This window comes from Cricetulus griseus, chromosome 2 (assembly GCF_003668045.3).
Source record: "Cricetulus griseus strain 17A/GY chromosome 2, alternate assembly CriGri-PICRH-1.0, whole genome shotgun sequence".
Classification (NCBI taxonomy): Eukaryota; Metazoa; Chordata; class Mammalia; order Rodentia; family Cricetidae; genus Cricetulus; species Cricetulus griseus.
In genome coordinates this window covers 199441822-199466876 of record NC_048595.1, presented here as the reverse complement: position 1 = coordinate 199466876, position 25055 = coordinate 199441822, and the positions used below count along the sequence as shown (strand labels likewise).

The window sequence follows — 25055 nt, the reverse complement described above, 5'->3', positions numbered from 1 at the left end:
CACCCAACCAGGCCAGAGGCACAGTCATCCCATCCCTGTCCAGCTGCCCCCCACAGCCTCAGGGCCCCTCTGTAATGCTCATCTGGGTGTGGGAGGCCAGTCTGAGCGGGGATTCCCCACCCCCCAGGGCACAGCGCAACAGTTCCAAAAAAATAGAGATTTGTATTTTTTTTAAAAAAAAAATTAAATAAAAGCCCAGCTCTGCTGATAGGCAAATGTTACCCCTGACCCCACCCCCAACCCACCCTTTGTTTCCCTGGCCTGCACCCCCATCCCACCACGGCCCCAGGGGTATTTACAACATGGAACAATAGAGGCCTGGGGGGGGCACTGCGGCAGGGAGGAGGGGCACAGGGCAGGTCCCCCCCAGAGGGGCCCCCCAAGACAACACAACATCAACGAGAAAAGTTGCAAATCAGGCAGAAATGGGGACATCATTCCAAGGTCCTTATATACAGACACCGCAAGACCAGCAGGGAAGGGGGTGCCCAGATGGGATCAGGCTTGAGCCTGTGAGCAGGTGGGCCAGCCCAGGAGCAGTACTGGAAGAGGCCTTCGCAGCACTCTCACCCCAATCCCCACCCCACCTTTGGTAACAACAGCCCTTCAGAGAGCCCCTGGTGGTGGAGTTTCCTCTGAGCATTCCCAGGGAGTGAGTCCCCCAGTTTACCCAGCTGCACGGCTACACTGCCCTGGTCAGCCATGAAGGAAACAATGAGTTAAAGTGTGCTACCCACTCTTGACTCCACCATCTGCCCAAAGCAAGGGGGTGCTCCCTGGAAGAAGATGGAAGGGAGCCCAGTCATTGCAGAGGAGCCCTCGTGGGCGTCCGCTGGGTGGAGCCCCATAGAGGGGGAAGAGGGGCTCCTTGGAGCTAAGGGGTAGGGATGGGGGAAAGGACCTGGACCCTGCATCGGGGCAAGGGGCCAACGTGGTCTTGAAGCCAGTATTCCCAAGGATCGGACCCTGGCCACAGAGTCCACGCTGGAGGGATTGATTGGGGCTCTGGGATAAACCCAGTTGGGAGCTGGCCGGCGACTGGGGGAAGGGTGGCCGCCGGCCAGAAGGGGGCTCACAGGTAGATCTCACGCTTGGCGGCGGTCTGGGCAGATGCCGGTGTGGCTGTGGGTGGAAAGTCCGAGGTCTGGGTCAGGGGAATTTCCTCCAAGGTGGCCGAGTCCTTGCAGGAGTCATGGCTACTGTGGGAGAAGGCACTGTAGGAGGGCAGGAGGCGCACGGGGGCCGTTTTGGTGTTCCGGTCTTCCGGGGGGCTGGGGCTGCCGGCGCCCGCAGGCTCCTGCCCTCCTCGGTCCTGGTAAGGCACGAAGGTGGAGAGTTTGAGGGCGCTGCTCTTGGTCCGGCGGCTGGGAGACGACTGGCCAGGCATCCAGCATGTGTCAGAGTGACCAAACTCGCTGCACTCCCGGGTACATGTGCCCGTCATGGCGACATCGGGCAAAGGGCGAAGGTCTGTAGGAAAGCAAGGACAGCCATTAGAGACGGCAGCCTCGAAAAGCTCTGCTCCATGGCCTCCCATTATCATATATGTTCTGCTTCTGAAATGAACTGAGGTGCGGTTTCTCCTGTCCACAGAGCAACACACACTCCTCAGGCAAGCACAGCCTCCTTTATCCACCTTGGCCCGCTGTACTGCTGCTCTCTAGGTCAGTTTCTAACACACACACACACACACACACACACACACACACACACACACACACACACACCTTAAATAGGTGCTGTTTTTTCAGCATCATCTACCCTCCAGCACTCTCTCACACACCCACCAAATCTGCCCTCAGACAGGTGCACAAACAGCTCATCTACAAACCGTCACTTGTCTCCAGACAGGTTCAATCATGGAATTCCACCCTCAGATAAGGTTGAGGAAATCCCATCCTAATTTAGAGCCCCCGATCCTGAGTCCTGGTTATGCATATCTACTCCATTGGACACCCCTGTCCCCAGACAAAGACGGCACATACCTTCCTTCCAAGTCCCCTCAAGCCTTACATGCGCCCAGCTTTCTGAGAACCCCGCCCCACACTAGCACAGCAATGCCTTACTTTAAAGCCAAGGGGAGGGGACAAACTTCTATGTGGGATGTTCACACACAAGCACACACACACAAGCACACACATGCAACCCCTGCCCACCTCACACCAGCCCCTCACCAGCCACCACCCTGGCCTTGCCCCCAGCTCCCTGCCCAGAACACCCACGGGAAAAGGAGTTGGCCGCCTGACATCAGCAGTAGCCAGTGTGGTTGCTGGGCAGCAAGAGTCTCCATGGGAACGGCTGGGCCATGAGCACTTCCTGTCACAGCTGCCCCTGGGCCGCCCTCACTCAGGGACAGCACCAGGCAGTGACCCCCCTCAGGGACATGACTGAGAAGCTCTGCCTGGGGTAGGGGCTCCCCCAGCACCACCCACCCTAGCTTGGCCTCCTGCCAGTGTAAGGTGAGGAGGGCATAGTTTTGTTATTAACCCTCAATGCGCCAAAGCTCTTTAGTTCACAGTTGGGGAACCCAGTATGGCACAGAGCACTGGGTGGGCGGGGCTGGGTGCTGGGGCGAGTCCCATAGACCCCAGACCCCAGAGCAGCTCCCACCTACCTGGCACTCTGCCTCAGGGCCTGCTCCGGCCAGCCGGCTCTGCGTGGGCGGGCACAAAAAGGACGAGACTGGCATGAGAGATCAGGCATGGAGTGGCAGGGGAGGGTCAGAGGGTGCTCTGGGCCCAGGGCCCGGGAGGTTAGACAGGGCCGGATGACTCAGGGTGAAGACTGGCACTTTTCATCTTTGGGGAGTAGGGAGACTTCGGACTAAGGGAGGTGTGAGAGCCGAGGACAGCTCTAAGTCAGAGTCTTTCTATCCCAAGGGCTGGATTATTCAGATTCTCTTCCACAGGCTGCCATGGATGCCTTCTCACACACACTCCTGTGGACACACACGTGTGCAGCACGGGCATACTCTCACAATACACCTCACCATCCATTTCCACACTCACCTTTGCTCCAGCTGCCCCCCCCCCAAGAACTCCTCCTAGAGAGGACCACCCCTTCCAGACTTCCTCCCAGCTCTTCCTTAGCCAAACCTTGTCCCTCTCTTCTGCTGGGGGAAACGGGGGAGATGCCACACTTCTCTGAGTTCTTTCATAGCATCTGGGAGTATCATGCTCTCATCTCAAATCCTCTTATTTGGGGACCACCATCCTCCTTCCAGTTTCCTCACCATTACCTGAACCTCTTGGCCACCATTCTCAGGGGTCCCTGTCCCCAGGATGTCTATGTAAGGCAATGCTGAACCCAAAGACATAGATATGAATCCCTTCCAGGTCTGTCACTTTCCAGATGTGTAATTTTGGGCAAGTCACAGGACCTGTCTGAGTCTCAGTTTTCCCCACTGTAAAGTGGGTATTTCTCAGGTCAGAGAGTGTGAGGAATCAATGAGTAGATATATCTGGAAGCACAGTGCTTACTACAGAACACACAAACAGACCTTAAGACACAGAGGACCATTTTAAAGCATCACCACTCTTCCTGAACTCATTCCTAGGAAGCCTCAGACAGGCTGACGTTCCTCACCGTTCTCAGGGTGCTCCATTTCACCTATGCTGCCATCAGGGGTGGTGCGCTCATAGTGGTCCTCAGGTAGGGCCAGGGGACCAAGTCGGGGACCTGAGGATGACTTGCTAGATGGTGTTTCAGACTCTTCCAGGCCACTATCATAATAACTGTGCTGTGATGGGTCCTGCAGCTCCTGGGCCTGACTGGTGGCCGAGAAGGTGACACGGCGGTGAGGTAACTGTAGGGAGAGAGAGTGTTACTCTTGGCTGGCTAGCCTCCTCCATAGAGCCAAGCACCACACCAGCCCCCAAACACAATAAGATCCTTCCAGGCCTCAGCAACAGCCAAGAAGAGGCCCAGCCCCTTAGTACAGCATAGGCCCCAGAAAGCATAGACTCTAGTAGAGATGCCTCTTAATTTGAGGCTAGCTTCCAGTATAGCTAAGTCCACATACTGAAAGTCCCAACACAGTGTAGGCCCCACTCTTGTTACAGCCCCAGACTTCCATGACAACCCTAGCCAGCACAGCACTATGTCAGCACAGCTTCCTGACATAGGCATGGCATCCCTGGCCTTTCAGAACAGAATGAGCTATAGTATAGAGTAGAGCCCAGGAGCAGAACAGCACAGTGTCAGCCAACTTCAGATGCCAGCCTGGCCTCTAAACACCAGCAGCACAGCCCCAAGCTTCTGAAATAGCTTCCTGAAAGCTCTTCCACACAAAGCCATCCCCTATTAGTCTAACTGTACCTTCTAGGCTTGAGATCCTCTCCTGTCTCACTGCTCTGCAACTTCCCATTGCCTCCATCCAAAGGGCACCAACCTCTTGCATCTTGCTCCTCAGACCAAGTTTGCAGTTCTGAGGCCTCCAAGAGTTCCTCCTACTCAGGCCCCAGCCCTCTACAAATCCCTTCATAGAGCCTGAGTGTGGGATCGGACGGAGGGAGGAGAGGGAACTTGATAAGAAATCATACATGTGGTGTCAGAGAGAACATAAATGGAAACCCCAGTGTTCCATGTCAGGGAAGGAGCTGTAGAGAGCAAGGCCCATTGTGATAGAGCACGTGAAACCCGCCAAATATCAGGAAGGCTCTTCTCTATGGAGTCCCCTGTAGGACACAGAAAGGAGCTCTAGGAGGGACCTCCTGCTTGGTGGAGCCAGACTTGAGTTTAGACTGGGTACTGGCATTGGGTAATGGAACAGTGACAGGCTGTTCCCTGCCAGCAATCCCATCTGCCTGCCACGGGTTAATGATCAGACCAGGAACCTGGCAACCTCAGCCTGGCACTTGGCACAACCATCAAGCCACCCACCTGGGACCTCCACTGGTTTTCCTGCCAACCAGAAATTAGGAGTTGTGGAGGGCAAAGATTCTGGGTCCCCAGAGGCCAGAGGAGCAGCAAGGTCCAGGTCCTGTTGTTGAATCAACAGACAGAAGCACCTTGTCTCAGCTCTGTGGCCCTTTCATAAAAGGTCGAGGAAACAGCCAAGAGAGGTGGTCTTAGGTTTGTAAGCCCACACCCCACCTTTCTGCAACCTCCTATTAGTGTCTGAGGACAAAGATAGTGGTATCAGGATAAGGAGCTTTGGTACTGGTTAGAGGACAGCCCACTGCTGCCTTCCCATGGTGTCAGGAGCCCATTCAATCCCAAACAATGATGTTTGGGTGATGAAACAAGGTCCCCAGAACTGACCTGCACCTTTGGGACTAAGAGGTTATAAAGGAGCAAGGTCCACCTGGCAGTGGAACAAACAGGCTCCAGGACGGTCCTCAAAGGCACAGAGCAGCCTGGTTATTGGAGCTTCTTGTTTTCTGTCAAGACTGGTCATCAGCCCTTCTTCCCTGAAGAACCTGGTAATCAGGGGCTTCAGTTCCGCATGAAGGCAAGTCCCTTGGGCTTTCCCCCATCAGTGAAATACTTGGTGGTTATATTTAACCTTAACTGCTTCTGCAGTTCTATCAAATCTTAAAAGACCAGGTTTCAAATCACTCAGTCTCCCATCCTGAGTACTTGCTGAGTAGGACTACCCATACTGACCCTCCAGATCCAACATGTCTGAAATCAAATTATTTCTCATTGATCGTCTTTCACATAGGCAGTGAGCTCATCACTAACCCATCACCCACACTCAGAAAGCTGATATCCACCTGAGAATCCTGGGAGTTTCTCCCTCATCCCCACCCCTATACCCTATCAATTAAGATCTTGAATATCCTTGGCTCTTTCTCCCTAAATTCAGCCAAATCAATCTACCTATCATCCTCACTGCCATCCTTAGTCCAAACCTTAGTGCCTCTCTCCCTCCCTCCCACCACCGCCCAGCACAAACTGGGATTGAGCTAGGACTTTACACAGGCTAGGCAAAGCAAGTTCAGTTCAACTGGAAAACTGAGATATAAGGGACATTTCTTCTTGGGGGATATTTAGCAAGGCATCCTGTCCTCTACAATGTATATACAGTTCTTCCAAGCTCACTTTTACTCTCCTCTATACCCCCACTCCAACCAGAATGCTCCCTGTCTGCCATCTTCCGGCTTCCAACTTGGTCATGCTTACCACTGCTTCAAAAGTTGCTCACAGTGACCCTAGGCAAGGAGGCCCTTCTGCCCAAATCTCACCCATCACCGACAAGCTGGCTCTGGGTTCCTAGTCTCTTCCCAGAAGCCCATTCCTGTTTCCCCCATATTATGTCCTAAAAGTAGGAGGAGGCACTACAGTCAAACAAATGTGGAAAACTCAGTTATACAAGTTTAACAAGTTCACCCTTTGTTACAGGGCTTTGCAGAACTTTTTATAGGATGTGATAACTAGTCTCTCACTAACTTAATCATGGAATCCTCTCTTAATTGTATAGTAGATAATGGCAGACTCTGGAAATCAGATTCCCTGTTGCTTTGTGCTTAAATTCTGACTCCATCAACTGCTAGTTTTCACTTATGTGAAATGACTATAATGAAGTGGCCTGTGTCACAAAGTTATGAGCATTGAGTGAATTCACCTATGGTACCTTGAACCTAGCAAGGCCTCCCCAAATGGTAAAGAACAGCAGTAATAAAAGTTTCATGGACTCGGATGTGGTGGTACATGAGTTAATTCCAGCACTAGGAAGGCAGAGGCAGTGGATCTCTTTGAGTTCAAGGCCAGCCAGATCTACCTAGCAAGCTCCAGGCCATTCAAAGCTACATAGTGAGACCCTGTCTCAAAAAGAAAGTTAAAATAGTTTTACAGTACACATAAAGAAAAGCTTCCTATAGCCCCTCACTTGACACTTGGGATTCATTTCACTTATCACCATTTTTTAAAAAATCAAAGTCGAGTACCACACTGAGCATGCAGTAGGAACTTGGCCTATGTGCTCTGATGATGACAATGGGTAGTGGAAGGTTTGGTTATACTCAAATGTTGGGAGGAGGTATTCAGTGTGGTTCCATGGATGGGTTGGCTGGGTTGGAGCCCAGTGAGGAACAATCCCTCAGAAACTGAGGGGGAAAAAGGAATCAATGGACTAAAGGAATGGAAGAAGCAATGGTTGCAAGGCAGAAATGGAAGAGAAAGAGTATGAGGCCAGGAGTTTCACCTGACAGCTGACTTCTCAGGAGAAAGAAGTTGTAACTAGATATGACCCCCCCCCATACAAAACTCCTACAAAACTCAGATGTTTTTCACTTTGGGGGTACCATAGGGCTTTGTTGAGTTTATAGATGGAATCAAGAAGAGAGCTGGCGCCTTGGACCTCCTGGGAGTGTCCCAAGTCTCTTTGGTCACCATGGAGATAGGTTGCCTCTGGCCTCAGAGACTCCCCCAGGATCAGAGGCTCCTCACCCACACCTTAACTTTCCTCAGGCACAACCAGAGATAGGGCAGACCCAGGAGAGCAAGAAGTGAGAGACGGAGGGAGAGAGAGGGGGAAAGCTAGCCGGTAGTCCTGGCTAGAGGAAGGAGCTGAAGGAAGGGGAGGGAGGTGGCCTTGGGCAGAGGGCAGAATTGGGACACCTCATCCTATGACAATGGCTACCTAAGCATGAGGGTGTAAAGTGGGTCTCTGAAGCATTGGAGAAGCCCCTCTCTCAGGGCCCTCCCTCTCTGGAGCCCAGGGTGGTGATCATAGGGAGATGCAGGCCAGGGCCAGCTAATTGCTGAGTGTGATGTAGACGCTGGGAAAGGGACTTGGGGGAAGAGCTTGCCCTGAGGGAAGGTGGATGGTGTAATCAAAAGGTTCTCTGGCTTCACCTGAGGCAGAAAGGCTGGCTGCCACCCCACACAGGTGCTCTGGTTTCAGGTCTCTCAAAAACTACTCCATTTAGGCAGATGGGGAAAAACTGTCTTGGACTAGGAGGCAGAGCCTCTACTCCTACCCTTTCTTGGTGAAGCATCTCATGCGAGGAGAAGGCCTCACAGACATGGGGTGAGGGAGCATGCTACCATACTCCTTCATTTGAAGACTGGAACTTTCTCCAGACATGGAAATAGGTGTGGGGGTGGGCAGGAGATGATATACTAAGATAGGACTGGAGTAAAGTAGGCAGGCTTAGGGAGTAGGGAGGAATAAAGGGTAGGCATGGAGAAATTGAGGCAGGGTTTGAGAACAAAGCTGCTTCCAGTCTCTCTCACTGCTTCTCTCAGTTCAGGTAAATAAGAAACCAAAACTCCAAAAATAGAGAACTTTATTGTCAGGGCCACACGGATAAGGCTGGGGTAGGGGATGCGGGGCCAGCCCCAGGGCCTGGGAATGAGGAAGAAGTTAATACACAGTACATAAAGAAGGCACGAGTGGGGAGGTCCCCCCTCCCCAGCAGAATTCCCACCCAGATTCTAGGTCTTCTGTGTCCCCTCCAAAGGAGCACCTGTATAGCTGATCTCTGAGAGACCCAGGTTTGGAATTGTCTCCTCCCTGCTCCCTTCTGTCTCCAAACCTTTCACCAGCCCATCAGTTCCACCTGAAAGACCTAGCAGCTAGTTCAGCATCCTGGGATCTGACAAGTCACAGACTTCTACCTTGTGGGGAGGAGCAGGGAAGACACTACAGAGCCGCTATCAGTTTCCACTCAGCTTAACCCTTCGTATCTGGCTAAGGCAGCAGGGTTCTTAGTGAGGCCTCAGTACCCCCCGATCAGTGTCCCCCACCTCCCACAGCTAGCTCAGGATGCTCCCACATGATCTAGTTGATCATGGCAGGCAAGACACACTTGCTCTATCACTCCCACACCTCGGTCCAGATGGCCCCATGGTAGGGGTGGGGTGGAGGCTGGGGTGTGCTAAGCCGAAAGGGCTGGCCTACCTGCTTGCTGGGGTATTTGGGGGGGTTGGTGCGATAGCTGTAGTCGGAGTACTGCTCAGAGCCCGTGGACGTGGTGTCCCCGGTGCCCACAAATGTGTTTGCAGGCGGCAGGTCCTGCACCACCTGGTGCTTCTTGGAGGCCGAGGGTGACTGGGGTTGCAGCTGGATGGAAGGCAGTGGGGAGTTGGATCGGTAATGGCGGCCTAAGTCGGGGCTGCCTGGTGGATAGTTGAGGGGCAGGTGGATCCGGGGACTGTCCCCAGGGGCATCGCTCATTAGGTTGAACTTGAGGGACTTCTGCAGCCCTGCCTCATCCTCGTCCTCCACTGGCTTCACAGGCTTCGGGGACTTGCTCTTCTTCCCCTTGCTCTTGTTTCCCTTAGCAGCTTTGCCGCTGGGCTTGGGGGCATACAGGTCCTTCGTCTCCTTCTTGCCAGCCTGATAGCCACTCTTGGCCTCCCGCTGTCGGCAGTAGCGCACGAGCACTGCCAAGGCGATGAGTAAGGCCACGGCCACCACACCGGCTACGACACCAAAGAGGATGTTGCCACGCTGCTTGGAACGCTCATATTCTGGATCCCCAGCAATGTCAATATCCAATGGTGTGTCCAAGCTATGGACAAGGAGGGTCTCTAGCAGGGTGCGGTTGGCTAAGGTCTCATTGACATAAAGGTGGACCAAGGCTGTGCCATAGCGTGGGGGCTTGCCTCGGTCACTGACCTTCACCACTAGGCGGTGTAACCCATGGTGGCGCCGTTCAATCTCCTTCTCCAGGGTGATGGCACCTGAATGTGATCCAATCTGGAAGAGTCCATAAGGGTTGCCACCAGCAATGCTATAGGTCAGCTCAGCATTGACACCAGAGTCAATGTCCTCCGCTGTCACCTGACTGACTGTCTCACCAAGACGTGTCTGCGGGGTCAACAGTCGGTGAGACGTGTTGGAAGGGGCAGTGATAAAGGGTGCATTGTCATTCTCATCCAACACATTGATGGTGACACCGACATACGCTGAGCGAGGTGGAACACCACCATCTACAGCCTTCAGTTGGAAGGTATAGGTGCTCTGTTGCTCCCTGTCAAAGCTCAAGCTGGATAAGATGGTGCCTGTACCATTCTGGATAACAAAGTCACCATTGTCCTGCTCTACTGAGAGCTGTACCTGGGCATTCTCCCCCTTGTCTCCATCAATGACAGTCACCATGCCCACTGGACTCAGCGCTGGCATGTTCTCCATCACTGAGAAGTTGTAGCCACTCAACATAAATTTGGGGTCATTGTCATTGCAGTCAAGCACATTGACGAGGACCGTGGCTGTACCCTGAAGGCTGGGACTGCCCCGGTCAGCGGCCACCACCTTTAGCTCATAGCTGTCTCTCTGCTCCCGATCCAGTGATGTCTTCACCCGGATCTCTCCATTCTCAGGTGAGATAGTGAAGAGGCCTTGGGCAGCTGGCTCAGGTTCCAGAGAATACACCAGCTCTGCATTAGAGCCAGAATCAGCATCACTGGCAGTGACCTCGGCCACCACTTCCCCAGGCTTGTTGTTTTCCGGGAAGGCGACTTCAGTGACGCTCTGGGTGAAGACAGGGGCATTGTCATTGACATCTACCACCTGGACCTTGAGGGAGTTGGTGCTAGAGAGTGGGGGGTTGCCGGAGTCCACAGCCACGATCTCAATAGTATAGTCTTTGACTTTCTCATAGTCAAGAGGAGTGGTGGTCTGCAGAAAGTACTTTTTCTTGCTGTCACTGCCTGTCTCACTGGCCTGGCGCAGCTGGAAAGGCACATCACCTGCCACTACACAGGTGACTGCTGCATTCTCTCCCTCATCTCGATCAGATACCTGCACCAAGGCCACGGCGGTCTCCTCTGCCACGTCCTCCGATATGTTAGCCATCCCATCTTGATGGGTCACCAGCCCTATGCCTCGGATCTCAATGGTGGGAGCATTGTCATTCATGTCTTTCACAGTCACAACTACCTGGGCACGGGCGCTCTTCGGGTTAACGCCTCGGTCCTTGGCGAGCACTAAGAAACGCAGAGTGCTTAGATCCTCACGGTCCACAGGACCCTGAACGGTAATAAGTCCAGTGTTTCTGTCTAGTCGCAAAAGACGCCTGACAACTTCAGGTGCCTGGTGGAAGGTATAGTCAATCTCTGCATTGGCACCTTGGTCGGAGTCATTGGCTTTCACCTGTAGGGAACAGGGACAGGTTAGTAAGCTAAGGTGCATGCGTTGCTAATGTCCTTTCCCACAAGCACACCAGACTCAATGAAGCTAACTCAGCACCCTTCCCCAAATCAGCACTCTAGGCCTGACACCTTGGTAAGCATCACAAACCTATTTTCCTAAAGAGCCCAGATGCAGCATGCAAATCCTTCTTAGTGGCACTGACTGCATCACTAGGACCAGGCAGAATTATAATCCACTCTTCATTTGTACCAGTCCACCTAAACACAGAGATGAGCCAACTGAGTAAACCCTTTCAGCCAAATGAACTGCTCTCCCACCCCATCCCATCCCCCACCCCTGCCTTCTGAAGATATGAGAAAGTGTTTGAGCAGTCGAGATGGTAGTCATGCATGTACTTACGTACATACCTTGTATGCAGGCATATGACATACACACAAGTATGTGACTATAAGCCGTGATATTTGAGTGAGAGAAGCTGTGTTTGTTCATGTGTGTGCATGCATCAGTGGAGACCCCCACGCTCAACTAGAGGCCCCAGGTGAGAGGATTTCTATTGAAAGCAGCCAGATAGAGATACGGGTCAGAAAGCACCCAGCAGGCCCAACCCAGCCACTGCTGTCAAACTGGGGAAACCTGTTGCTGCAGCTCCTTGACTGTTGTCTGTTGCTGGCAAGGCACCAGTGTGAGGAATCCGGCCTGAGCCTGGGGCCAGAAGGGAGGGGTTGGTGCAGGCCACAGAGCCTGCTGGCAGCAGGCTGGGCTTCCAGCACCAAACAATGAACTGCCTGTCCCTTTGCAGTGGGCACGCCCTCCCACGCCAATGCCGCCCTGCACTGGAACCAAGTCTATACAAACATGGGTGGTAATGGGGCAACAGAAGCCAGGTGGGGATGGCTATGAGGTACCACTTGTGAGGGGTTGAAGTATTTACGGCAAACAGAATGTAATAAAGTGTGTGTGTGTGTGTGTGTGTGTCTGAGGGGGAGTGGGTGGAAAGAAGAGCAGAATACCTTGGCAGTCTCTAGGGAGCAAAATCAGTCTTGGGTTCAAATCCCAGCTCTACTGCTTTCAAATTAATTGTGTGGCCTTGGGCCAATTATTTAATCTTCCCAAGCCTCACTCAACATATGTATAAAATGGGGATCAATAATAGAACTTACTTCATAAGATTGTGGTGAAGGTTAAATGAGATAATATAAAGAAATACCTAATGCTGCTTAGAACTTGACAAGTGATTCTTAAATAATCCCCCTTTCCTTTTGATCTGCCTGTCAGTCATTTGTTCATTCATTTACCCATCCATCTGTTTCTAAGAAATCCAATTATGCAGTGCTGAGCACTATACCTGGAGGCCCTCCCGGCACTGCTGGACTTCTGTCCTCCTTAGGAAGGGAACTCCATCCTTACCTGTCAAGGTTTTTCTACAGAGGAGACTCCTGGACAAGGGCTCCCAGGTACCCTGGTGTCCCTTCACACCCTTGAAGGCAAACCTGTAGCCATTTTCCCTACTCAACCCCAGTCAGTTCGTCACCAGCTCTACGGCTACGCTCCTATGCCCTCCCTGTCTCTAGATTTGCCATCTTCCTTCTTAGCGATCTCCTTCTCCCCACCTCCCATCTTTGTTTCTGTCTATGACTCCTAGCTTTCTACCCTTGCTCAGCTCTAACTGAGCCACTTTGCAGTACTGCCAACCTCTAAGGACTCTGTATGCCCTGTGCCATCTCACTGAGGGGATGGAAAGCAAGACTGTGGGACTTGAGCTAAGGTGGGCTCTGGGCTCAGGCAAATTAGGAAATCTATGGGCTCAGCTTCCCTTCTGTAAAATGGGGATAATGCTTACTTACCTTGTACTGTAAGGATTAAATTATGTAATACAAATAGTACATTTAGAGCAGTGCCCGGCACCTGGGCTATTATTATTCACCACCCCGAACGGCTGTCTCTCTATTCTTTCTCAGCCTCATTTCCATATTCTAGTCCACCAGCCTCTAGAAAAGATAAAAGCTGCCACCCACCACTTTAGCTCCAGGACCCAGAACGAAGGGTCTCTCAGGTTAGGTAACGGTGTCCAGGCCAGCTGAACTCTCTTTGGCTTGCTCACATCATGGACAGAGATAGCTTCAGCCCATGGGGAAGGAGAAAGAAGATGGGACTGGCAGGAGGCCAGGACTGAGATGACAGCGGGAGATACACCCACCTGTCTGCAGGGACGCTTCTCTGCTCCCTCCCAGGCCCCAGCCCCACCAAGATGCTGCCCAGCCCCTGGAGCAGTTCCCACGAAGAAGGGTGCTGAGAACTTTCATAGTTACTGACCCCCCCTCCACAACTGTCTTAAACACCACAAACCCATGGTAGCCAATGGCTTGGGAAGGAGGCAACGTGTATATAAACAGTCCAGTGCGATTTGTCAAAACCAAGAACCTTCCTGGCTGAAGGGGCACAATGAGGTTGTGTCTCCAGCCGAAGCAAAATGTCACATGGCTAAAGGAATCTGACCCTGGGTGGGAAGATACTCCCATGGCAGGAGAGGATCTACTGGGTAAAAGGTGAGCTCCATGATCCAGCCTGGGCTAAGGAGAAGGCATTCCCTGAGCTTGGAGCAATTTCAGTTCCCAGAAGTTTCCCTAAGTTGAATCTGATGGAGAGGTATGATATTATTTAGATGCTATGTCACTATCACTTGTTCAGATGGAGGAGAGGAAGTTGATGTGAAATTCTCCTTTGGCTAAGGCTGGGGAGAAGGGAGCTTCCTACAACATTCTGGGGTTTTTTTGTTTGTTTTTCTAAGTGAAGGAACCTCCCACCTGGTTTTGGTGGGTCCCATTTCTAAAGCTGGGTCACCCTGACAAGATAGATGGAGGAAGCCTCTCACCTGGATGACCGAGTGGCCAATGGGGCTATTCTCAGACAGCTCAGCTTCGTAGGACGGCCGCTCAAACTTGGGAGCGTTGTCGTTTGTATCAAGCACAGTGACTCGCAGCAGGGCACTGCTGGCACGTGGAGGATTGCCGCCATCTTGTACCTTGATGCTGAGGTCGTAGGAGTCCCAACGCTCACGGTCCAGGTTGCCCATGACAATGAGCTGTGGCTGCTTCTCTTCTTGGTCCTCGGCCACCTGCAGTCCAAACAGCTCCTGGGCCTCAGGCCCAGCCTGCAGCTCATAGGATGCTACACCATTGGGACCAGCGTCACGGTCTGTGGCCAGTGGGATGGGAAATAGTGAGCCGATGTTGGTGTTCTCAGGGATGGCCAGGGTGATGACTGGTGAGGCAAAGTTGGGTGTGTTGTCGTTGATGTCTTGCACCTCTATCTGGCCCTCTACCAACCGGGGTTTGACATTCTGCACCAGGTCCGTGATAGACACCTCAAACTCCAGGATACAGGGTTTCTTAGGGTGGTTCTGGCATTCACGGAGCCCCTCTCGGTCAATGGAAGTCTCTGTGGTGAAAATGTCACCAGTCTTGCCATCCACTCGAAGATATGGAGCACCTACCTCTAGTTTATACAGATGACCCACGTCTGGAAAACCGTAGTCAGCGGCAAGGCTCCCAATGAGGGTGTTGGGCGGCTGTTCCTCTGGCACCTTGTATACTACCTGGGTGGTATGGCCTGCAGCTGGAGCCAATAGGAGCATTAGTGCCAGCAGTAAGGGGGGCAGCAGCAACTGCTGCCCCCCAGGCCCTGGGCTGGGCCTCAGAGGCCCCATCCTGGCAGGTTCCAGAATCAGGAGAACTACAAGAAGACACAAAGTAAAGGCCATCAGCTCTGAAGAGGAAGTTGACCCCAAAGGCTGACAGAGAGAATCCCCCTGCTCTCCCTCTCCCACTGATTCGTCATTCTCCCACAGAGAGAGAACCCCAGCCTCACCCACAGTGGGGTGTAGCAGCTTCGTCTGACCCAGCTGGAGAAGTCGGTAAGACGACAGGCTGGTCTACAGCAGCTCCTGCCCATGGCACGCCCTTACCCAGCTGACGTTCCCTGGGTACCGCCCCCCACCCTGCTTTCAGCTCTATGCTTTGCACAACACCTCCTTCTCACCAGCATCCTGCCTTAGTCACCCATGGTAATTACCCTGATACTGAGATAGGGAGCAAAAGCAACTGGAAGGAAGGGTTAGGCCTGGGACACCTCCAGTTGGAGCACTCCTCCCCACATCTGTAGTACAAAAGCAACATGTACCCATCCCTCAGGTGCCACAGACCCTGAGAGTCGTCGTTGTCCATACTTTCCATTCATTCATGTTAGCTAGAGGAAGGGGGTGTGTGTGTTTCATTTCCCTTTCTTCTGAGATGCCAAATAAGCTTATGTGTATGAGTTGATACATCCCAACTCCTCCTTTTTTGACAAACAGCATCCACAGTGCCCAATGTTCCCCACTCCCACAATTGAATGCCAATATATTGTGAAAATGACTAGCAGCAAGGCCAGTGAGATGGCTCAGTGGGTAAAGATGCCTGCTGCCAAACCCGATGACCTGTATTTAAACCCTGAGATCTACATCAGAAGGAGAGAACTGACCTTTGTAAGTTATCCTCTGACCTCCATACACATTCTATGACATGAATTTCTCCCCCCACACACAAATAAATAAATATAATAAAAACTTTTTTAAAAGAAAATGCTAAAACTGAGTAGATGTTAGCCTTCCCTGGCTTCCCCACAAATGTGTCTCAAAGCAGGGTGTGCATGTGCGCACGCGCACCACATACACACACACACACACACACACACACACACACACACACACACACACACACACACAGTTCTCAGCACTCCTTGCTGCCTGTTGCCATGGGCATGTGTGTAGAAGAAAAGAGTAGAGGTCAAGGTTGGGGTTAGGACTGACTGACCCTCAAATTGGCACTGGGAGTTCCCTGACCTGTCCTTAGCAACAGAGAGCTCAGCAGGTCTAACTGGGACAGAGCTGTGATGACACCATCAGCCTTCACTGATCCACTGTCTCTGATCTCCAGATGATCAACTACTTCCTGGTGTGTGTATGTATGTATGTATGTCCCCCCTACCCAGTTCTGAGAATTGAGCACAGGACATTGTACATGCTAGATAAATTGTCTGTCACTGAGCTATATTCCCAGACCTTGTTCTTTTTAAAGACAACATCTCATCTCAGTAGGTATCCCAGACCAGCCTTGAACTCCTCCTGACTCAGCTTCCAGAATGCTGGGATTACAGATGTGCACTACCACACCTGGCTTTGGCTCCTGTTTGACCCTTATCCCTGAACCTGCTGCACGCTCATCCCTTCCTCCATCTCTAACTGGTCCAGTGTATCTTATACCCTTCTCTCTCTGCCACCCCCAGATCCTTCCAGGAAGGGCTGTGTTTGTGCACACCCTAGACTAGAAGTTGCACCACGATCATCACAATACCCTGTTCTTTCATCATCCCACTCTGAGGCTGTCCACCTGCCCATATTATCAGACCTGCCAGACTGTCCCAGTCACTGGTCTCTCATCTCCAAAAAACAACCATGGCAAACCCTTCCTCTATTCATATCCCAAGTTTCTGGTCCAGCATTTCCTGTGGGGAGGGAAGAGTGTTTCAGTTTCCATTCATTTTCCTTACTTCTAGAGTCTCTATCCCAAGCCCAGCACTGCCCATCCCACTGAAGACAGGTTTTGCCACCACCTGTAACCCTGCAATGCCTTCCTAGGCCTCTCCAGCCCACAGTGACCTCTCCTTCCTCCAACTCACAGCCACTTATTGTCTACGCCAATCCTAAGGCAGTGAATCACTGGCTGCCCCGGACACCGCCCAGCCCTGTTGTTCAGCTATAGTATTGGGCACCTATTCTTGTGTTCTCTGTCTCCCCAGGAAGACGCCAGACATTCCAAAGAGGCAAGAGTTCATACGCTCACCCCCCACACCCCTACCCACCCTGACTGATGTAGCTTGGTAAAAACTGGGTATATGGCAAGTGCTTCTCAACAAAAGCTTATTAGTCACTTACAATGTAAATGTCCTGGGCACTACAACACAACAGAAGTAAAGACTGGGCCCATCTGCTCTAACAGTAGTTTAGCTCATGACTGTCAGTTTGCTGGGTTATCTCTGTGTACCCCTTTGGCACCTGTACGGCAGCAGGGTGGAGATGAGCTTTGGTTGTGACCTCAAATAATGTGAGGCAAGCCCTGGCTGCCTATTTCCTGGAGTAAACAATTGAAAGCCTCAGTTTTTTCATCTGTCAAATGGAGACGATACTACCTATTTCTTACTGGGTCTGAGTTAATGTAGGTTGAATGTTTATAACAATGTAGGCACTCAACAAATGGTCTTTCTTTCAAAGCACTTAGCAAAGTGTAGTTTCAGCCTGTTTGGAAAATTGACCAGTGGTTATCTTTGCTACAGGACAGTAAGTGGAGAGCATTTCTTGAGGCAGGGTCCTATACACTGTAACCCAGGCTGACCTGGAATTCAAGATGTAGTCCAGGCTGGTCTTAGACTCAGCCTCTTGATAGTTGAGACTATAGTTATATCTCTCTAATTGTCATCTAGCATTGGACCCAGACACACAGTAAACCTGAAGTAAACAGTTCTTAGGTCTTGTGTGATTCCCAAGGTTTAATTCCTGGTGGCCCTGGTATGGGCCCTGGTGGCCCATACCTGGTTGTATGGTAAATGGTTCACTCATTTGCCTATTTGCCAATTCCCTAGGAATTTACTAGGATAAAATGCAAATCTCCACTTTGAGTTTACTCAGCGGTAGTGCTCAGCAAATGTTCACCAAATGTACTGATTCCTTACACAACTCAAGCACTTCACCTCCCTTGAGGAGCCGCCCCCAAACATAGGCACCTCCACAACCTGTGAGACCTTTACCAGATAAGCACAAATGGTTATTTTCAGCCCCAGGCTTGCTCTCTTTCAAGAGAGGATTTTATGATGCCCCATTTGAATCCACCCTCCATCATACTTCAAGCTCCAACTCAAAAAGTATCTCCAGAGGACCACACAAAGCTTCCTCACTTTGCTCCCCGCCCCAGGATGAGAAGAGTTCATGTTTGGTGATCACATTTCCTTTGAGAATGTACAACATTATCCAGCAGGATTTTTCGAGGAAAATGTCTGCTCATAACATTTCACAACTATTCGAAGGGTCTGTGGTCTGACAAAGTCAGGGTGATTTTATCCATGGCCAGTTTGAAAGCTAAATACTAAGCCTCTCACTTGGGACTCTCTTCCTATCTGGGGATCACAACTAGAGACACAAACCCCTCAGGCCTCCCAGCCCCACCTCCCTTTAAGAGCTTGCTTTGCCTCTAGCCAGAAACGGTCAAGAAAGGCACAACCCAAGGAAGTTATGGGGATGGGTCTGGAGGGAGGGTGACCCAAAATGGGGACAAGTGTTAAAGAGGGTTTAGGTACTCGAAATACTTGGGGAGTTCTACCAAAATAAGGATTAGCTGGCCCTACCCTTAGGAATTCTGATTTGAAGGTGGGACCTGGAGAGAGCCCCTAGGCAACTGTGATACAAAGGTCTTGGAAAACAACCTTAAGAGAATTGAAAAGGAGTTTAAACCCTGAAAACTGTATCATCACCACCTTTGCAACCACCATCACCCAACACCACCACCATCCCAATGAACTCTATGGATATTACTTATTATTATGGCACCCTCCCTAAATCTTTTTGGGGGTTTGAGGTAGGGATTTTTCTGTGTATCCCTGGCTGTCCTCAGAGATCCACTTGCCTCTGCCTCCCTCCCGAGTGCTGGGATTAAAGGTACCAAGCCCCCACCTCCCCCCCATTGATATTCTAAGACTCAAAAATATGTAAAACAGTCTAGTCATAGAAATAGTTATATGAACAGGCAGGATCTATTAAAGAGTGACTCTTCTCTTCTTAAAGACAGAATTTGGGGAAAGAATCAACAGAAACCTGAGGCTGAAATATGGTATTTACTGCATCTATTACCTCTCATTCAACCCTAGATTATCAACCTGGCCTGGCCAGGAGGGAACCCAAGCCTCCCAGCCATTTACAGCTGTGGAGAGTCATGTGGCCTGCCAGGAAGGGGCTGGGAACAGCAGTAAAGTGGCCTTTCTACATCCCTACCCCCAACATTGCTGAACTTTGTCCCAGGCAGTTGGTGTTGGGAGTCATAAGTCTGTGGCGGCAGTCTTTGAAGCTGCTTATCTGCACAGGCTACCTTCCTAGGCAAGGGCGCCTCTCCACCCAGTGACATGGGTGCCCAGGATCCTAGCAAGACAGACCCTAAGAAGAGAAAGGCACAGTGACCCATTTCCCTGAGGATTGATGAGCCACCCCCCCACACACACACACAAAACAACAACAAAAGCCCATCAAGGCTTTAGGAGTGAGGGACAAGGGGACACAACATCTGAGAAGAATGAGAGCAGGTGAGGGTTCACTAGGAACCTTCATTTGCACACCACTTTGGAACCAAGGCTCACTTCTTGCTGGATGCTGTGAGAAGAGATTTCACTGTTGCAGTGGCCAGGTCAGCTCTGAAGCCTCTGACCCCCCACACCTGCCCCAGCCACCATTACACAACAGCCACCGGTGCTGCAAGAACAAAACACCAAAGGACAAAGGGACCATCTGAGAGCCTGGGCGGAGGGGAAGCAAGTAGAGCTGCATGGGGTGGAGCTGTTCAGAGGCTTCCCACAGCGAGCAGTACTCCTTCCTTTCCTATCTTCCAGAACCCTCTATTAGCCTCTGCAGGCTTCCAGGCACCTGCATTCTTAAACCAGATTGCTGAGTTCAAACCCTCACCCCAACACTTCCTAGTTGTGTGACCTTAGCCAGATGATTCACTTTTCTGAACCCATTTCTGTATTATTAAATGGGGAGAGGGGTCCTGCCTCTCGGGCAAGCAAGATGGCTCAGTGGATAAAGAAGCTTGCAGTTTGATTCCTGAGACCTACACAGTGGAAGGAGAAAACAGACTACTGAAAGTCATTCTCTGACCTCCAAATGTGTGTGTATGCACAGAAATGAACTAAATAAATAAAGGTAACACATTTTTTTAAAAAAAAATCCCGCCTCTTTAAGTTTTTTAGGAGAACTAAATGCAATCCAGTGCACCTAAGAACTATTGCATTGCAAGAAGGATTAGATATGTAAGTCTTCCAATCCTGTAAGAGAGCATTTTATCCCACCACCAAGCACATAGTAGGTGCTCTCCAGCTCAAAGAAAGAACACACGAATCTGCTAGCCTATGAAAGAAAAAATACTGTGTTCTACTACTGCAGCCACAGTAGGCACTGGCAAACAGTATCTGCTCAACACATTGTTCAACAAAACCTACTCTCCAACACCAACTAGCTTTGTTCCTGGCAGGGACACCTCTCACCCACATCAGAACTGGACTCCCTCTTAGCTCCTCCTCACTCGTGCAGGCCTCATTCCAGGCAGCGTCACCATCTCTTGCCCAGCTTTCTGCTGAACTAACCAGAGCTGCAAGATACCCCTTATAGCTAATATGGAAGGTCCCCGCTAATATGGAAGGAACTAGGCATGGGTGAAGGAAGAGAGACAACTAGATGGGGCTGCACCAGACCCCAGGCCTATTCCCCTACCCTGTTTCTCGCCCTTTTCCGAGGTTTCTTAGGTTCTCTCATGGAACCCATCCTCTGCCCTTGCCTAGTTGTTATAATAGGTCTCAACCCCATCGCGGACCCCCGCCCCCAGTCAAGAAAGTAATATCAAGGTGCTGTCACACACATCTAGACCTCTAACAGTGACATAAACACCTTCTGGATTGTCCCTGTCCAGGCATCTGACCAAAGAGCAGGTGCTGGAAAGAGCCCTGTACCTTCCGGTACTAAGTCCTGGGATTAACCAGCATGAGCAGCCCTAGTCCTCACCATCTTGGTCAGTGAGCGAGCGCTCTCAGCACACACCCAGAACGCCCGAGCGCCTCCTCCCAGAGGAGACCAAGTGTGTGTGTGTGTGTGTGTGTGTGTGTGTGTGTGTGTGTGTGTGTGTGTGTGTGTGTGGTGTGTGTGTGTGTGTGTGTGTGTGTGTGTTGCGGGTGGGGGGAGGGGGACGGCGACCGCTCCTAAGGTTCTAGTCACTCCACCCCCGCCCCCCACCAGGGTGACGCCTGGCCTTCTGGAGCCCAAGGTGAGGCTAGGTGAGGTGCAGCACAGTGAGAACTCTCCTAGGCCAGGCGGCCACTTGCGTCCCTTGCCTCCAGGACCGCCGCGGGGAATCCCTCCTTTCCCGCATCTCCGGCCTCCGCCTAGGTCCCCCACAAGCCGGCGCCGGCGGGAGCAGCACAGCGGACGCTGTGAGGGGGGCAGGGAGGAAGCCGGCGCCGGAATCACAAAGCCGCGAGCCTGGCCGGGCGGGGACATTCTCATAAAACCGATCCTCTCGCGGAGGCAGAAACGGGGTACTTGACCTGCACTCAGTCCTCAATGGCCTCAGCGTCACTCGTTTTTCCTGCTGAGAAAACAGTCGCCTTCTACTGCTGGGGAAACTGAGGCCAGAAGCCTGAACTACCGGAGAGTGGCCGAAGGAAGGGACGAGAGTCCTATCCGCCTACCAGTTTTTCTTCTGCGCATGCTGCGGTCTCCGTTCCGGCCCCCAGGCCTTCTCAGCACACAGGACTGGCCTGCAACCCGGCCCTTGTAGAGGGGCACCCAGGTGTGCGGGACCCAGGTGTACTAGGGACCCAGGTGGCTCGGTGTACTCAGCTAAATGGCCCGGAAAAGGTCTCAAACACCTCCTTCAGTGCTGTACCTTTTGCATTAGGGCCTAGGGTCACACAGCCCCAGGGTGGCGGCATGGCGCGGCCTGCCCTGTCCAGCTTGTTCTCGGAATACCCAGCAGGTCAGGCCCGGGAGTGGAAGTGGGGGGAGGTGCCGCCGGGAAGCCGGTCTGGCCGGCCCCGGGGCTCCAGTAGTGCCGATATTTACAATAACAAAGTCCCGATTGAGGTGACAGGGCTTTTGGAGCTCTCTAGGAGAACCTGGAGGCTTCTCCCGAGGGGATCTGGCCAGGGAGAGTGGAGTGTGTAGGGTGTGTGTGTGTGTGTGTGTGTGTGTGTGTGTGTGTGTGCGCGCGCGCGCGCTGCGGAGTGTAATGTGACACTGTTGGTGTAAGGTGTGTGTGACAACCAGTATTGTGAGCAGTGGATTCTGTTTATGAGTCTCTGCTGTAGGTACCGCTGTGCTAGGGTGTGTGCTATCAAAGCGTGTTATGAGACACTGGGTTGTGTGTGGGTGCAGTAGAGGGGGACAAGCAAGACCTGAGCTGTATACCTATGTCCTGGCCAAGGAGTGGGCAATCATTTTTGTTAGGGTGTGTTCCTTTAACGGTATGAGCAGGGAGCTAGGTTTTGAGCGTTCACTTGGCGAACCGAGGCAGTCATATTCGTACATGAAGACACGAGGTTGTGTTTGTGTGTCTGGCACTGCCCAGTATCACACCCGATTGTGCTGTAATTATCTATGGCCACGGGTTGTGTGTCCCCGGTGCTGATTGTACAGGCACCGAAGCAGATTCTAAGCTGGTGACTGTGCCCAGTGGGCGCTGGTGTGCGGGAGGTATGTCTGTGTTCACATATGTAAGGATGAATGTATGTGTGAATGTGTCTGTGATGTGGCTCTTCCAGGTGTCCGCGACGGGCTGAAAGCGCCTGAGTGAGCTGAGCAAATCGCCCAACAAGTGTGTGTGTGGTGGATAATGTTCCTAGCTTGCCTGCTCCTTCGGCAGCCCCCGGCTGAACTGAGGGCCTTACGCTTCCCCCGAACCTTCTCCATTCCGCGCGCTCCTGGAGTCTCTCATCCCCGCGGTTTGGAGCGCGCTCGGGTGCGGACGCCGGGGCTGGGGTCCAACTCAGCACCCCCTCCCTTCTCTCCGCTTCTTGCAGTGGACCTTGGAGGCCAGGGAGCCCCAGCCGCAACCTCCCCACTCAGTGTCCCATCGGCCTCCACCTCAGCCCAGGCGCGCTGGACACCGGCTGGGCCCCGATCGCCTCGCTCCACCGAGCGCCCCTCCCTCAGCTCCCGCCGGCCATGGCCGCTCTGGGCCCCGAGCCGCCGCCGCTAGATCCTTACCCGCCTCGGGGCAGCACCCGCCGCCCGCCCCGCTGTCGGTGAGCCGCCGCCGGCCCTGGCGCGGGCTGCGGCTCGACACGGCTGGGGCTGGCGCTGCGGTTCAGGCTCCGGCTCCGGCAGGCTGTGGGCGCAGCAGCCAGGCGGCTTCGCGTCCGCGCCCGCGCTCCCGCTCCGCTAGTGTGTGAGGCGGCAGCGGCGGCGGCGACGGCGGCGGAGCCAGCAGCGAGCGGAGCGCACAGCCGGCCCGCCCCCTCCCTCCCGGCCTGCCCCCCTCCTCCAGCCCCCCCCTTAGACCGGGAGGTGGAGCCGGGACTGCTCTGGTCCCCGCTGGGAGGGGACCCTGAGCACCGCGCCCCCAAACAAGCGCCCCCTCCTCTTACGCTGCCCCCCCCACCGCCTAAGGCCGGGTGCACAGGTTTCCTTTTCGGCTCTTCACCTTACACTCATCCCACCCAAGCTTCTATCTAGGACCCCTTCGGAATTGCTCTCTCCAACCTCAAACACCTGTCCCCCACGCTGCCTCCTGGGAAGTCAAGGCAGGGGAAGTGTCTCCTCTAGTTCTTTCTTCCCCAGCATCTTCCCTGGGCAGATGCCCAACCAGGTCCACCCTTTTTCCAGTCAGATCTCCCCACCACCACCAGTCACCCCGAGTGGCCCTCCCTTCTCTTTGCGCTCGGGGGAAGTCCGCCCCTCCCCCTCCAAACGGAGCTGCAGTGGGGGTGAGACTATAAAGGGGACCGTGGAAAGGTTAGGGGATGGGATCTTGGAGCTCTAGAGTGAGGACGAGGAAGATATTCAAGTGTGAGAATGAAATGACTATCCTGATTTCAGGCTGTTCGAGAGTCCCCTGCTCACCTGCCCTCTGGGCGCTGTAGAGCTGCCGCCACGCACTTGAGGCGGTGACTTAACACACCTCATAGAGTCAAATAGATCTCTACCCCGTGAAGCTGCTCAGTGTCACGACTAGTGTCACACGCCCTCACAGTGCCACAAGCTCCCTGTCACACACTCAGGGAGTCACACACCGTGTCACACGCAGTGTCTCACACTCCAATACTTGGTTTCTAGCGCTCAGCTCTGGCTCTCTGGCGCCATCTTGAGGTTCTTGAGCAGCTTGGACACTCCCTCTTGCTCAGGTTTTGGTACCCCGGCTGCCAAGTGCCCCAGTTCAGTAGGACCTCCTGCCTAGTGCAGCTTTATAAGCCAAGGCCCCATGTTCCAGGTCAGACGAATGGGGAAGATTATCTGTAGCAAGGCCTGGTGCTATGTTTGGAAAAGGCTCTTACATGAGATGACTGCTCTCCAGTTCTCTGCCATGGTCTCTGGACACCCCCACCCACCCAAATCTCTGTCCCTCCCTCATTTCCCCTGCCTATCTCTACCTTTCTTCTGTCTCATTTTTCTTCTGCTTTCTAGCCTCTGGGTCTCTATGTGGGACATTCTTCAAGGTAGGGGTGAGATCTGTAGCTAGCTGAAGAAGCAATGGAGAATTGCCAGAGATCTACCGGGGCACCCCTAACCTCCACTCATCTCTCTTTCTGATCTGAACCCTCTGCTCACCCTTCGCCCTATCCTTCAGCCCCAGGAGCCCAACTGGGGCTGCTCAACAGGAGATGCAGAAAGCTGGTGGGAGGAGGGCCTGTCCTTTAAGTCGATTTTCTCTGTCCCCTGCAAAACTGGCCCCATCATTGAGCACAGCGCCGAGAAGCAAATCAGTGGGCTGGAGAAGAAATCTTCAGCAAAGGAACTGCCCCAGCCTCCCTGCCCCCAGCATGTGCCTGCTGCCCACTGCAGCAAACCCTCCCCAGGCTGCTTGCTGGGAGCCATTCAAAGACTCCTCTGTTCTCCTCCTTTGCTCAGGGCTGAGCAGGATCAGCAGCCTCAGAGCTGGGCAGGAAATGCTAATCTCCCAGATGCTCCCCTCCGTCCTCCCTGCTCCTCCACCATCAACCCCAAATC

The 25055-nt window shown here is 52.8% G+C and overlaps 1 protein-coding gene across 1 annotated transcript; it reads right to left on the bottom strand.

The window, feature by feature from the left end:
- Positions 1–629: 629 nt before the first annotated feature.
- Positions 630–24413, bottom strand: Pcdh1 (protocadherin 1). Its single transcript, XM_027398033.2, has 6 exons — positions 24383–24413; positions 23097–23189; positions 13917–14776; positions 8849–11044; positions 3586–3805; positions 630–1470 (listed from the first exon to the last, which is right to left on the bottom strand). The coding sequence occupies exons 1-6, from the start codon at positions 24411–24413 to the stop codon at positions 1073–1075; spliced, it is 3798 nt and encodes a 1265-aa protein (XP_027253834.2). The 3' UTR covers positions 630–1072.
- Between the last annotated feature and the right edge of the window lie 642 nt (positions 24414–25055).

Bases quoted from the DNA above. Each gene is read 5' to 3' on its own strand.
- Pcdh1 (XM_027398033.2), bottom strand. From the start codon at position 24,413: ATGGCAGAGAACTGGAGAGCAGTCATCTCAT. The intron at 23,190-24,382 runs GTAAGAGCCTTT...CCTGAACCGCAG, and splicing joins CTGGAGAGCAGTCATCTCAT to CGCCAGCCCCAGCCGTGTCG. The intron at 3,806-8,848 runs GTAGGCCAGCCC...CTCTCCCTACAG, and splicing joins CCAAATACCCCAGCAAGCAG to TTACCTCACCGCCGTGTCAC.